The sequence below is a fragment of the Pristis pectinata genome, chromosome 26 (genome assembly GCF_009764475.1).
Source record: "Pristis pectinata isolate sPriPec2 chromosome 26, sPriPec2.1.pri, whole genome shotgun sequence".
Taxonomy (NCBI): domain Eukaryota; kingdom Metazoa; phylum Chordata; class Chondrichthyes; order Rhinopristiformes; family Pristidae; genus Pristis; species Pristis pectinata.
The window spans coordinates 17,051,334-17,066,418 of record NC_067430.1 but is presented as its reverse complement, the minus strand read 5'-3'; the positions used below and the strand labels follow the sequence as shown (position 1 = coordinate 17,066,418).

Below are 15,085 nucleotides of genomic sequence, written 5' to 3'. Positions count from 1 at the left end.
ATCTCTCTCAAATAGGCAAACCATGATTTCAAATCAAACCTAATCAATTGCTCATCAATTCATTGATTACATCAATTATTTGACAAAAACAGACAGGACAGTGCAGGAGTCTTAAATGATAAACACCTACTTATCCATTTCAGCCTCAGTCTCCCATTCAAGCAATGGGACACCACGAAGTGCCACATGCAGGTCGTAAATTCCTTTATTGAAGAAATCGCCTGTCCACTTTGCCACCTGGAGAAACATGGAGAGGAAGAAAGATGGAAGTATTTGATTAAACTTACCTGATATCAAAAGTTAGTAGCATTTGGTACCTTGCAGATCAAATGTAACTGTTATTCACCATCACAGTCTCATGACTCCACAGCCCACAAGATAGCTCACTATTCACTGAAATAGTAGCTCTGGGGATACCAATCACTGGGAAGCACAGCTACAATTGGGAATGCATAAAGTTACACACAGTACCACTATCCCACTCTGAACCTTGCGCTCAACATTCATATACGTACGTACAAATCAGGAAGGATAGGGCACTTAGCCCCACAAGCCTGCTCTGCCATTCAATAAGATCAAGACTGATCCAATTGTAACCTCATCCCCACATTCCTGTCTATTGCTGGTAACCTTTCACTCCCTTGCACATCAAGAATCCATCTATTTCTGCCTTAAAAATATCCAAAGATTCTGCTTTAAACAGCCTTTGAGGAAGAGAGTTTCAAAGACAGATGACCCCAAGAGGAAAAGAGTTCATTTCATTTGTCTAAAATAGGCAACACTTCTTTAAACATTGACCTCAAATTCTATACTTTCCCACAAACAGAAAGATCCTCGCTACATCCACCCAGTCAAAACCCCCCAGGATGTTAAATATTTCAGTCAAGTCATTGCTTACTCTAAATTCCAACAGAATCCAACCAACCATAACTGTTCGAACTTTCCTCACAAGATGACTGCAAGATTATTATCCTATCATTGACCTCCACCAGCACATACTGAGGAACCCAATCCCCACCCTTTCCCCCCTAAACAGACATACCATCAATGTGACCATGATGGGCAATCCATATGTGATTTCATTGGTTGATTCAATGAGAATGACAGTGAGACTGATGGTCATACGAACCACGCCCCCCAGGAATGCAGCAGCTCCCACTAGAGCAAAAGTTCCAGAATAGATGTGAGACATCCCGATGTACCTACAGATTAAAAGAAAACTCTTAAAAGCAGTTACATCTAATACATCACAACACCACTCTGCAGCCCACTAGTTCCCTTTGTCCACAATGTCCCCCAAAAAACATGTTTTATCCCTTCCCTATCCGTCAGGATGTGAAATATATAGATGTGGTGCATGTTCCTTTGCATAGCCAAAGACTTACTGTAATCCATTGCACACCAACATTTGCAATCATCTTGAATTAACAGCAGTCACCTCAGATACAAAGAGATTTGGAAACTAATTGCACTAAACTAATCCTCAGAACACTCACGTTTTCAGAACGTTTGCCACAAGTCGACCGTAGGCAGCACCGCACAGCAGCGAGGGCACAAAGAGTCCACTGGGGACAGACAAACCATATGTCCAACAGGCCAGAATAAAGTAAAGAATGAAGAAAATGCTCAGAGTGACTGGACTGAAGGTTCCTGCAGAAACAAGAATAATGGAACAACTAACATAAAAGCAAAATCCTTCAGCTGATCTAATATTAGGCATCGTGCATGGCTCATTGGCTAGACCAGTCTTTGACACTGTCTGCATGTACACATGGATCATTTGGGCAATTACAACAATCAATTAATTTATGGCATCTGTTCTCTTGATTTTTGACTAATAAAGTTGCAGCTGAGAAGTGAGCCAGTCCCTGTGAAAGAGTACAGAACCATTCAACCTCTATAGCTTGCTTTGTCATTCAGTCAGATCACTCATATCTTAATTCAATTTACCTACATTGTAACTTGTATGCAACAAAACTCAAGATTGAAATTTTTAGTTGGATGACATCTGCCCCCACCCCCTCCCCCCCCCTTACAAGCCAAGGGACATTTTCATGGAGTTGGGGACATGGGACGGCAGTGGGGGGGCAGGAGGGGGGTTGGTAAGGAAATGATGTGAAGTGAAGAGGGTTCAATTGTCTTGGGACTATAGCAGAGTGAGAGATCAGCAGCTGCAGCACACAGGCACGCTAATGAAGGTCTAGGGTCAACATGAGCAGGCATTTGCTACATGAAGCCAAAATGAATGCAAAATTTATCACACAAAATCTACTGTGACTCACCATCTTGGTGGAATAGCTGGAGAATGGCAGTCTCTTGTGGGTTGAAGAACAATGTAGCCATGTCATTATAGGTATGATTGCGACAGAAAAAGGTTTTGATGCTGGAATTCACATCCTCCTCAGATACCTGAGGGAAATTAAATTGAAATATATAATAACAGATTGCAAAGTGACAGAATTAATTCGCAAGGTGTCAGTAATAGGAGCTATTGTACATGAACCAGCAGATCCATCCTAGACACCCATTTACATCAAAAATTCAAAAGCTAAACACTGCAATTGCTACAAATCTGAAATAAGAACAGAAGTTACTGGTAATCCTACATTAGCATTCTGTCCTCACGATATGGTCTCCCCTACATTGGGGAAACCAAGCATAGGTTGGGTGATCGCAAGGGTGACCACAACCTTTTAGCTGCAGTCATTTTAATTTGCCATTCCATTCTGACCCATCTTTGGCCTCCAGAGTTCCAACAGAGCTCAAAGTAAGCTCAAGGTACAGGAAATCACCTTCTGACTCCTTCTCTTTTGTTTTCTCTGCGCCTCTCCACTCTCTCTGCAACTGAAAACTTATTTCATTTCTAACTTTTCTCATTCCTAATGAAAGGCCATTGATCTGCTCACTCCATAGTATATGGACAGTATTTTCTGCTCATAACAACACTTAGGAGTTTCACCTGTCACAGTGAATGAGCCAAAACCTCCAATTACCCAGGACAAACTGAACTTTTAATCCCCATGTCAAATACTTAAGTACAAATGATCACCGAGTTCAGGGTGCTCCTGAGACAGCAACTGGTCTGAATATAGCAAAACTTATTTTAAATGCTAAACAGCAATTTACTTTTCAAAAACTGAGGTGTCAAATTTGGAAACGTGCAGCTGCACCATGCTTGGGCACACATCTCAAAGATGTTGCTTTTCTCCATAACATGTGTGCTTCAGAGAAATGCTGTTTCAAGGTAAGGCAGAGCAAACTGGCTACCCACCATAGTGTACACCTGCATCCTTCTGACTGAAACACCAAAGTACTCAGCATTTATGCCTATTGCACTGAGAAGCTCAAGATCAGCAGTTAGTTAAGACCATTTACCTTCATTTAAAAAAAAGTTCTTATTATAAAAGGAACTCACAATACATTCTTGGAGTGTGATGATGTCTGAAAGCTAACAATTTTGATCACATACACAATAAATAAAAGCTCTTCCTTACTCCGTTTAAACCTTACTGTTTCACTGCTTATTGATGACTCTCATTGAAAACTATCAGCAACTGTTCGCAGGAGGGACAAAACCAATGGTGTCCAATAAATCACTGAGATACAGAGCAGTATCAATGAACCCAAAACATCTCTCCCCAAAAGTTATTACAAACAAATTCATTTCCTCCAGAATACAATACTGTGTAGTAAGTGTAAAAGCATGAATGTTACACTCACCTGGAGTGTTGCATTGTTGCTATGAGTTTGTGAAGGGATCTCCCGACACTCCCCTAGAGTCACGGAGGCTATAAAGATTACCATTGTTGTAACCATAGCAACTAACAGACTCTCCAGGATCCTGAAGGTGAAGACAGAGACAGTGATGAAAAAATCTTCATGTGATGCTTCAATATAAAACAGAACATAAGTGGCACAATTAGCTTGGCTTCTACAGGAACGTTTCAGCATTTTCATCACTGGGAACTGGATTTGGGAACTCAGCAACTGCTAAGCTTATACCCAGCAACCAAGGAGGCCTGTATACAGTTATTCCTCAAGCAGGTAGTTTCAAAAGTATGCCACTATGAACTCTGGGCAGGGAGGGATGGGGTGACAAATAAAAATCAGCCAGTTAACCAATTCTGGACTAATGATACAGGCTGGAAGACATAACTTGAAAACAGAGGTCAAGGTTGGACCTGGCTTTAATGTCTCTCAGAGAGAATAGCCTGGCAGTATTCACAATCTACCTGTAATCTCATGTTCCAACACATCCCTTATACTATCATCAAGGACATCAACCATGTTCATGAGGATATGCTGGGACCAGCACTAGGTACCAGCCTAGTGAAGCTGCAATACAGGACTACTTGACTGCTAAACAGAAAACCCATGCAATAGGCAATTTCATAACCACCAGTTCAGATTGAAGCTCTGCGGTCCTACCACATCTATTTGTGAATGGCAGTGGACAATTAAACAGCTAATGGGAGGAGACTCTGAGAACATTCCCATCCTCATCAATAGCAGGATCCCTACATCTCAAAAGCCAGTTTCCAGATAATTCAATTCACTAAGCATTAGCAAGAAACAGCTGAGATCACTGGATATAGCAAAAGTATCCAGGAAAAGAAAACATGCCAAATGTAGTGCTGAAAACCTACTCTCCAGAACCAGTTACACCTCTAGCAGAGCTGTTCCAGTGCAGATACAGCACTGGCATCTACCACACAATGTGGAAAATTGCCTAGGTTTGTCCTGTTCACAAAAAAAAGCAGGGCATATCCAATCCAGATAATTACTCTCTGATCAGTCCATTTGCCAAAGTGATGGAAAGTCTCACTGACAGTGCTATCCAGCAGCACTTACTCACCCAATTTTGATTTTGCCAGAACCTCTCAGTTCCAGATTTATCACAGCCTTAAGTCCAAACATGGACAAAGAGCTAAATTCTGGAGGGAAGGTAAGAGTGACTGCTCTTGACTTCAAGGCAAAAACTTGACCAAGTGTGGCATCAAGGTGACCCAGTAAAACTGAAGTCAATAAGTGAAAATCACTAAGTGTTTAAGAGTCATTCCTCACACAAAGGAAGAGGGTTGTGGTTGTTGGAGATCAATCATCCTAGCCCCAGGATGTCCATGCAGGAGTGAACTGTCCTAGACCCAACCATCTTCAGTTGTTTCATCAATGACCTTCCTGGCATTAGATCATAAGTGGGAATGTTTGTTGATGATTGCCCAATGTTCGTAACTCCTCAGCAAAAGTAACAACCCTTGTCTGCATGCATCAAGACCTAGACAACATTCAAGCACATGCTGATTAGTCGCAAGTAACATACATGCCAATGTACCAGGCTATGCCCATATTCAACAACAGAGTCTAATCGCCTACTATTGACATTCAATATTACCAGCACCATGTACTCACAATCAATATCCTGGGATCACTGTAGACCAAAACTTCTACTAGGCCAGACACAAATTCCATGGCTACAGAAGCACCCTAAATCTTTAAAGGCACAAGCCAGGAACTTGGAGTACTTTCCACTTGCTTGGATGAGTGTAGTACACCAATAACTCTCAAGCAGCTTAATATCATCCAAGATAAAGCAGTTTGCTTGATTGGTTAGCCCCCAAAAAAAAACATTCATGCTCTCCGCCATAATGGCTGCAGTGAGTACCATCAACAAAACGTACTGCATTTACTTGCCTAGACTACTCCAGCAGCACCTACCAAATCTGCAACCTCTCCTATCAAGGAGAGAAAGGCAGGTGGTGCACGGAAACATCACCATATGCAAGTTCCCCTCCACGTTGCACACCATCCTGACTAGGAAGCATCTTGTTGGTCCTAAATTGCTGTGGCTACTTCTTGCAACTCCCTCCCCAACATAACCATGGAAGTATCTTCACCTTGATGGACCGCAGCGCCACCTTCTCACAGGCAATTAGTGATGGGCAACAAATGCTGGCCTTGCTAGAACACCCAGATCCTGAAAATGAATAATAAAGAAAAAGTAGATTGGGGCACTGGGGGACAACCAGCACCTGTGCAGTTGTACCCTGGCCAAATTCAGTAAAATCAGTAGTATGAATAAAGGTTGAAAGAGTAAATGATTTGGGATATGATCAAAGTTTATGCAAAACTCAAAGATTTCACGAACTTTCTCAGAGACCCTTGCTTACCGGACAAACTTGGCCTTAGGGTGTACATTGCGCATACGGTACTTTGCCAGCCTCCTATTCATACAGTTAAACATTGCTCCCAGAAGTCCACCAATCACACCCATGATAATGAAGAATGCCAGATCCACTGCTGTCCACAAATGACATTTCTTGTCTCCATCTGCACACTTAAATACAATAACAACAACCAGTCAAATATTAAAATGAAAAAATCAATGAAACCCCCAAAACCCTCACTCACACATACAGGTTCTCCCAAGGTAACAACAAGGTTCCGTTCCAGAGAATTGCTTATAACCTGAATTGTTTGTAAGTTGGAAATGCAGCTGCTTGGCAATATATTCAAATAAAAACACTGGACGATCAAGAGCAACGTGTAATTAAACCAGGCCATTTAGCTTATCCATTCAGATATCAATGCGATCCAAGATCCCCCACTACAGACAATGCCCACAGCAGCCAGCAAATCCATGCCGCCGGTCTCCCACACGCACATTTGTATGTACAGGCCGCACACAAGTTGGGTGTTCGTAACCTGGGGAGGATCTGTACGCTGAACAGCTGGACCACCATCACACATTGCAATAGGTTTACCAAGAGTCAAGCATCAGTACAGGTTTATCAGAAATAATGCACGAGACAGATTGAGGTGACATGCACATCACAGCCATAGAATATTCCGACCAGAAATTTGAAACATCTAACAGTCAGGCTTAATTTAGAATGATGGCACAGTGTGAAAATGTGCCAGAATGCAAGCAAATAAGCCCCGCCTCCCCACCCCAAACAAAGCAAGAGGATAGAGCATATGCCCAAGAGGGGTTGGGCAAGTGCACAAGCCACACATAAAGAAACAGAAACAGAGCAACAAAGTCAAACAGATACAGATGGATAAACAGATATTCAACTTGCACCTTTCACGGCCTTAAATAACTAACAGAAATGAAGATAGCCAGATAATCTGCTTTTAGTGATCTCAGTTAGGTACAAGACACAGTGAAATCCCCTTCTCCAAGTCCTGGGATCCCTCGTGTATACCCAAAGAGGCCCCATCGGTTTGATTTAACCTCTCATCTGAACAATAGTATTTTAAACAACAACATACAATCCCTTAAGTACTGCACTTGACTGTCAGCCTTGATTTTGTGCTCAAGTCTCAGAAGAGAGTATCGAACCTAAAATTTTTTGATTCCAAAGTGAAAGTGCTACCTATGGAGTCTAGTCAGTTTCAATAAGTAAACCTTGAAATATAGTTAAATTATTAATAAATTATTGGACAAATGTTTTGGAACAGTAACTACTTAATCAGAAATACATCAGTACAAATAACTTCAGTCATTTCATCCAATTAGAGAATGTTTAATAATAATGTCTCACTCTAGGATAGAAGCCAAATCTTTTCTACATTAAACCTAGTCAAGTTATAACAGTTCAGAACAAGTAGAGGTCAATTTTTCAGATGACAAAGTTAAAGCTGCTACAGAAAGTAACCAAAAATTCAAAATACCTTGAATTCTCCAAAGTTGAGCAGTCCTGGCAGTTGGAAGGAGCCCCAGCTCCCATAGCGAATCCCTGAGCGGAACAGATTCAGCGTGAAGGTGGCAGACATTGAGCAGAAGAGCTGGAAAATGGAGAACAGAAATGGTCAAAAAACAGCACCATAACTTATCACAGAACTTCAGCCTAAACACTACAAACAAATCAATTCCCACCCAGCTCTACACCGAGCACACATACAAACACCATCTACACAAACTCTCCCCTTCCAAAAAACCTGCCATGGCAAACTGCTGCATTACCCGTGACCCACAGCCAAAGATTAGCAACATCCCATCTTACACCCCAACAAAAAAAATGCTACAAAAGCTTGAAAATGCTCCTTTTTGCTGCTTGCCTCTGGTAGTAATCCATCTCACTCACCACTTTCCAGGTTAGTGCCTGGTTCCAGAATGAGGATCCTTCCTCCAGACTGAAGAGTGTCCCTCCAATTGGAGCCCCAAATGCAGCAGCAACTCCTGCTGCTGCCCCTGCCGAGACAAAGTCCCGCTTGTCTCTGTAAAGCCAACACAGCCTGTAAGTGTCAATGTCACAGGATACCACAACACCAGCTGAGAATCCAACCAAGGATTACATAATCCAACTTGAGGGGGAAATTTTAATTCACCTAGTTAGTGCAAGCGGAGCAATCTGCTAACCTGCCACGAATCTGTCCTCATCCTGCTTTATCATAGGCAACTGAGGCATATCTGCTCTCCAGACACATTCCTTCATTTCGAATTTGTTGAGACTGTGGGTCTCAACATCTCGATCTGCAATTATCAGAGACAAGGATTCTCAACCTGCCCATGCAACAAAGACAGAATCAAATAATTGTAATAAGGGTACCACTTTGAAGTGAGGTTGAAGAGTTGGATGATGCATTATGGCATATTTGTCCCACATCAATGCTGGCATCAAACCAGGAATCGGAAAATGGCATTTTTTTTAGAAAAGGTGTTAGTTAGGAATCTCTGCTTCAGTCAACAGGTATGTAACCTGCTCCCTGGCCCCTTCTATTGATACTCTGATGTCAGCCATTGATACCCCAAGGCCTTCCTCTTCCTTAGTGGAGATTTTAGCTTCATCCTGTCTCTTCAGTGGAGACTGTACAGAACGACTGAAGTGATTTATTATTTGAAAATCATGCTCCACAAAACACAATATTCTACATCAGTGTTTATTTAGAACAGGGCGCTGCCTCTCCATTGCCCTCCACGGTTTTGTGTACAACAGTGTCCACCTAGAGACCACACAGCAACGTTCCATTGCCAGGACACAATATACATGAAACCTTGCAGTGAAATCCATGTTTTATTGCTCAGTTCTACACAGAATTGGGCTAGTTTGCCTTGCATTTGACCAAGAAACTTTTCTGAAATTCTTCAGAAGATCTTTTGAAACCAATATAGAATTAAAAGGGCTATTAATTTACAGCAATTGAGTTAAATTTGGTTTCACTACATGCCATTCCAAGTTTAGCAATATTTTCAGAATAAAGTACTACAAACCATGTCCAATTTCCCCCAGATGCTTGAAGTCTGACCATAACCCTTCAAGGTTGCGGTATTCAGCAACAAACTTAAAACATTCAAGTTCCATTTCACATCTTATGCCAAATGCAATATATAAATAAAATCATGAAAAAAAATAGAGAATTATTAAAGTCTTGATCTAATGAAATTCATCTCTAAACAGAGAGCAAAACTCAGTTTTGGAACTATGGCAGCAAGCAAATACCACATATTTATATTCTTCAATGGTTAATAACCACATGACAAACAGCAATTAAGTGACTGAGCTCCCAGCACGAACAATTGCAAACAGTGGATAGTCTTGAGGCTCTGCAAGCTTAAACTGACAACATAAATTGGCATTTCAATAAAATTCAGGATTTGGAGGTGAGGATTCTTACCTGTCACTGCGGAAATAAGGAAAGTTGAACTGGACCTTGTGGAAAGTAATGCTCTGAAACTGTACCAGGAGGCAAAAAAGCAAAGCAAGCATCAGATACAGAGCAAAACATTGCAAGAGCCTGAAAAAAAATCACTCCATGCACCTCGCTCTGCCCTACAACACACTGCCCCTTACTCTAATTCTACTCTGCTATACCGCCACAGCCCACACCCAGTTGTACGTTTTCTCAGTCCACAATTCACCTGCATTCAGTCCACATCCACCCAGCTAAGTCAATTAACTTCTGTCTTTGTAAAAAAAAATCAGCATCTGAAAGATTTATCCCTTACTTCAGTCAAAGAACATCACAAATTAAACACCATCACAAACACTGAAGTACATTTACAGAATTCCTGTCACACACAAAGACACTGGACAGATTCACAAACTCTAGAAAACAATAAAAAGTGTTTATGTTCAAAACTTGCAAATTATTACTGCTGCATTCCTAAGCCTGTTCAGTAATAAACAACGTGCTTCTTGCAAAGTCAAACGACTTGCAAGAGTGGCTGAACCACATGCTGAGTAGTGCTCTGGACAATGATATATATTCAGAATTAACTCAGATGAAGGCAAGAACAAAGACCTACCAGATCCCACCAATTCACTGTTTTAGTCTTACTTTTTCCAAATGTGGAGCAAGTGCTGGTGGAACCAGTAAAGACATTGGACCAGTTACCCAAATGAGACACAAGTAGTGCAATTTCTGATCATACATACAATGTATTTATTGTTACATTAAAAATGACTGGAGGTTGATCTGATTGTAGGGGAGGTGTGGGGTGTGATACACCAGTTAATGTAATTCCGTAATTCACTAATTGAAACTTTAGTAACAGAACCAAAAGGACAGCAGGATATCTAACCTGATCATCTAGGGGATTAAACAGCACCTTATCCCAAATACATTACATATAAATCAGATTAAATGCAAGAGGTAACTTTGCTTACTTACCTGAGGCAACCCTGCTCCCACCACTGCTCCACTGTGAATCATTGGGCCCTCCTTCCCCACAAATAAACCTGGAAAGCAAGGTAACCTGTCAGTTTATACAGGCAGCACCCAGGACTTCCAGGAGGACCAAGCAAGTGAACCAAATGGGTAAAGGCTGTACCCACTAACAAGAACACACTCACACTAAAAATAAACGAATCAACTCAAACCACAGAAGAGGACTAAATGTCTTCTCATACTAGAAAACCTGGGAAAAATTTAAAATCCTATTTCTACAGAACTCTCAGATCCAGTAAAAAGAAATGTGCTGTCAGAATCACCAATGAAGCAATCTATTATCAAAAATTTTTATATAAACGATGGCATAACTTAAAATGCACTTCAGTATGAAGATGATTTGCTCTTCAGCTAACACAAGGCACATGAAAGTGCACCAGCAGCTCTACTTCTTCAGGAGGTGCAAGAAATTTGGCATGACCCCTTTGACCCTCACCAATTTTTATAGATACACCATAGAAAGCATCCTATCCAGATGCATCACAGCTTGGTATGGCAACTGCTCTGCCTGAAACTGCAAGAAACTGCAGAGAGTTGTGGACACAGCTCAGCACATCACGGAAACCAGCCTCTCGCTATAGACTTTGTCTACACTTGTCGCTGCCTCCGTAAAGCAGCCAACATAATCAAAGACCCCACTCACCCCGACATTCTCTTTCACCCCCACTCCCATCAGGTAGAAGACACAAACGCCTTAAAGCACATACCACCAGGATCAAGGACAGCTTCTATATTGAAATGGTCCCCTAGTATAATAAGGTGGATTCTTGACCTCACAATCTACCAAGTTATGGCCTTGTACCTTATTGTCTGCCTGCACTTTCTCTGTAACTGTAACACTTTATTCTGCATCTGTATGGATGGCATGAAAAACAGTTTTTCACTGTACCTCAGTACATGTAACAATAACAAACCAATTTAGCAATTTAAAATGAGCAACCCACCAGAAGAATGGATGTAGAGCTGGGCGAAGAAGTGGCAGATGGAATTCAATCCAGAAAAGAATGAAGTGATACACTTTGGAAGATCGAACTTGAAGGCAGAGTACAGGGTTAATGACAGGATTCTTAGCAGTGTGGAGGAACAGAGGGACCTTGGGGTCCAAGACCACAGATCCCTTAGAGTTGCTGCACAAGTTGATAGGGTGGTTAAGGAGGCACATGGTTTGCTGCCCTTCATTAGTCGGGGGATTGAGTTCAAGAGCCATGAGGCATGTTGCAGCTCTAAAACACTCTGGTTAGACCACACTTAGAATATTGTGTTCAATTCTGGTCACCTCATTATAGGAAGGATGTGGAAGCTTAAGGGAGGGTGCAGAGGAGATTTACCAGGATGCTGACTGGACTAGAGAATGTCTTATGAGGAAAGGTTGAGCGAGCTCAGGCTTTTCTCTTTGGAGTGTAGGAGGATGAGAGGTGACTTGACAGAGGTGTATAAGATTATGAGAGGCATAGATAGAATGGACAGCCAGCACCTTTTTCCCACTGCAGCAATGGCCAATACCAGAGGACATCTGTTTAAGGTGAGTGGAGAAAAGTTTAGGGAGATGTCAGAAGTAGGTTTTTTTTTAAATTACACAGAGAATAATGGGTGCCTGGAACGCACTGCCAGGGGTGGTGGTAGAGGCTGATACAACAGCAACATTTAAGACTCTTAGGTAGGCACATGGATGTAAGAGTTATGGGGTGTGTAGGAGGGAAGGGTTAGATTGACCATGGAGGAGGTTCATATAGGTTGGCACAACATCGTGGGCTGAAGGGCCCGTACTGTGCTGTACTGTTCGATGTTCCATATTAAGTAGTAAATGACCCACTAGAAACAAAGTAAAACCATACCATCACAGCTCACCATATCACCATTAGCAATCCTCCTGTTATTTGTATAGAGCTCCATTAAAATTAAATAAACAATTTACTGAGCATATAATATATGCATTGTAGACAGGCAAGTTGAAACCAATCCAGAATGCAATTGATTAACATAGGAGACTATTTATTACACATCACTGAGTCACAGGGTAATTCCTGAACAAATACAACTTTACCACCTGAACTATTTAATGATTTACTTTGGTAGAAGTCTGAGCTATTAGTGCCAAATTAAGTAGATTACAAGAGAGCAGATTAGCATATTGCTGTTTGTACATAAAGCTGTAAATGTCACTAAAACAGTACCAATTCAGAGGTTTACAAACACAGTAACAGAGAATATTTTATTTGCAATAGAACATTCCACCCAAAATATCAGGCTCTCTTTGTCTGGATCCTGGTTGACCTTCTGCATATATTCTATAATGTTTCATTTCATGGGGCTGTTGGTAATCACACTGAGACTCAGCACGTTTCACTATGCTTCTATCTAAAAGAGAAAGAAATAAATGTTCTTTACCTCCGGACACACAGAAGAGCACACCCAGTGCTTTACAGACCAGGGTCCGCAGCCTCACAATCCCAGGGATCTTCACCCCATTTAGGTAGCATTTGATTTCAGGAATTCCAGATCCAGCTGCAATGGGCTGTGAAGCAGACAGAATTTTCAAAAATAAAAAAGGCCAGATAATAAAGACAAGGCTCAGACTGCAGACCTTTAAGCTTTTCTGAAGGAAAATGATGATATACAACTGTCATGAGCATTGTGTAGGGCGAGCAACAGAAAGTAAGCAATGTAGTGTTCACTGGACATGAAGCATCAAATGCTGTGGCTGCCTTATACTGTTTAATAGTTTCATTTTTGATAGAGAGCATTAAGCCAAGTGCAACAGTAACATGCTTGCAATTTTGTACCTCAATCAGCACCAGCAAGCTGGCCAAAAAGATGAAACCAATATTGAATGCTAGAATCTCAAGGAGGGAGAGTACAAGACAGCCCCCCTCACTGCAATCTTCCACCGCTGAAGGGAAAGGAATCAAGGAAAATACACAGCACTCAAAACACCTTCAAGATTACAGTTTCTTTCTACAAAGATTGGATTCACAGAATATCCTGAAGTGCACCAACAAAACCAGGGCAGGGAAGCTTCTGATGCAAAGGGATAAAAACAGATTTGGAAAAAAAACAGCTCTTTTAAAGAATGCAGCAAGGCCAACTGACCAGAGGGCATTTCATAGCAGATTTGGCATGTAGAAGATAAAATAAAGTCATCCTCGGTCCACATTTTTTAAAATTCATTTATTCTTAGGATGTGGATGTTGCTGCAGGTTCAGTATGATGTGCAGTGTTTCTCCTCCAGTCATTTGTCAGGTCCTGATATTACTGCAAGTTAAAGGATACATTTTCCAATAATTTGGAACTTGAGATTTTGGAAGAGATGAACAAAGTAATCGATAAAGAGCCCAACCTAAAACAAAAAGACAGAAACAATAATTCAAAATAAGGTAATGAAGTACAATGACTGACGGTCTCCAAACACACAGTTATGGTTGTCCCAGTTAACTTTTCTATTAAATCAGTATGGATTAATTGGCAGTACATCTGTCAGAATCAGATCATCGGTTCAAGCTCTATAACAGCACTTTAACACACAATCTAGGCTAAAAGGTAACGCATAAGGAATGCACACATTTGGAGTGCCATTTTGCCAATGCGGTGTCAAACTCAACAACTGAGAATACCAGACAATTCCCCCTAATGGCCCAGGGAACATTCTTCTCTCAACCAACATCACTAAAAACCAATAAATTAATCATTCAGCTTATCAACCTGAACAGAATCTTGCTGTGTATCACCACCTTCACCTGGACTGAAAGTAATTCATAGTTTGTGAGGTACTCCGAGAAGTATAATAAACCACTAAATAAAAAGGCATATTATTATGGCAAAAAAAAAAATCACACATATAGTTTTCCAAAATACCTCAAGCCAAGAATACTATGAAAAGCAAAATTGTTAGTGAGTTGTATTAGAAGCTCGTAAAAGCTTGGAGAAACAGGCCAGTTATAAGAGGTTTATGCACAGCTTTGATAGTGAACGGGGGTGATACTGAGTGGGGTCCCTAGAAGAATCTCAGCACTGGTATTCAGCTTTACAACAAGACATCAGTGCAAGTCCAGTAGGTGGATGATGAATATTTTCTAACAATTCTTTTTGTTAATAAGTTATTACTGAAGCATGGCAGGGCAGCTCAGCAAATGGACTGTGCAGCCAGTGACATGTGGAAAATCTTGGATGCTTCCCTTGTCCTAGATATCCACTTGCACATAGCTTCCAAGCTTTCTCCATGACTATGTGGGTTTCTTCCAGGTTTTCCAGTTTCCTCCCACATCCCAAAGATGTGCTGGTAGATTAAATGGCTTCAGGTAAACTATCCCTCAATGTAGGTTAATGGCAAAAAGAATCAAAGGGGATTTGATGGGTGAAAGTAAGAGAGAATAAGTTTCAGAGATAAGGAAGCAAGGAGGGGATATGGGACTAAGGG

General features: G+C 41.2%; 1 protein-coding gene across 1 annotated transcript in view; it reads right to left on the bottom strand.

Moving 5' to 3' along the window:
- clcn6 (chloride channel 6) overlaps window positions 1-15,085 on the bottom strand; it is a 39,375-nt gene that overhangs the window by 14,332 nt on the left and 9,958 nt on the right. Inside the window, exons 5-17 of the mRNA XM_052039187.1 lie at window positions 13,942-14,008; window positions 13,455-13,561; window positions 13,060-13,186; window positions 10,615-10,682; window positions 9,619-9,677; window positions 8,088-8,220; window positions 7,675-7,788; window positions 6,168-6,334; window positions 3,721-3,841; window positions 2,283-2,409; window positions 1,497-1,650; window positions 1,043-1,202; window positions 131-237 (exon numbers count right to left, since the gene is read on the bottom strand). Of these exons, the coding sequence (XP_051895147.1) occupies window positions 131-237; window positions 1,043-1,202; window positions 1,497-1,650; window positions 2,283-2,409; window positions 3,721-3,841; window positions 6,168-6,334; window positions 7,675-7,788; window positions 8,088-8,220; window positions 9,619-9,677; window positions 10,615-10,682; window positions 13,060-13,186; window positions 13,455-13,561; window positions 13,942-14,008 (1,511 nt within the window). The remainder of the gene's footprint in view (window positions 1-130; window positions 238-1,042; window positions 1,203-1,496; window positions 1,651-2,282; window positions 2,410-3,720; window positions 3,842-6,167; window positions 6,335-7,674; window positions 7,789-8,087; window positions 8,221-9,618; window positions 9,678-10,614; window positions 10,683-13,059; window positions 13,187-13,454; window positions 13,562-13,941; window positions 14,009-15,085) is intronic.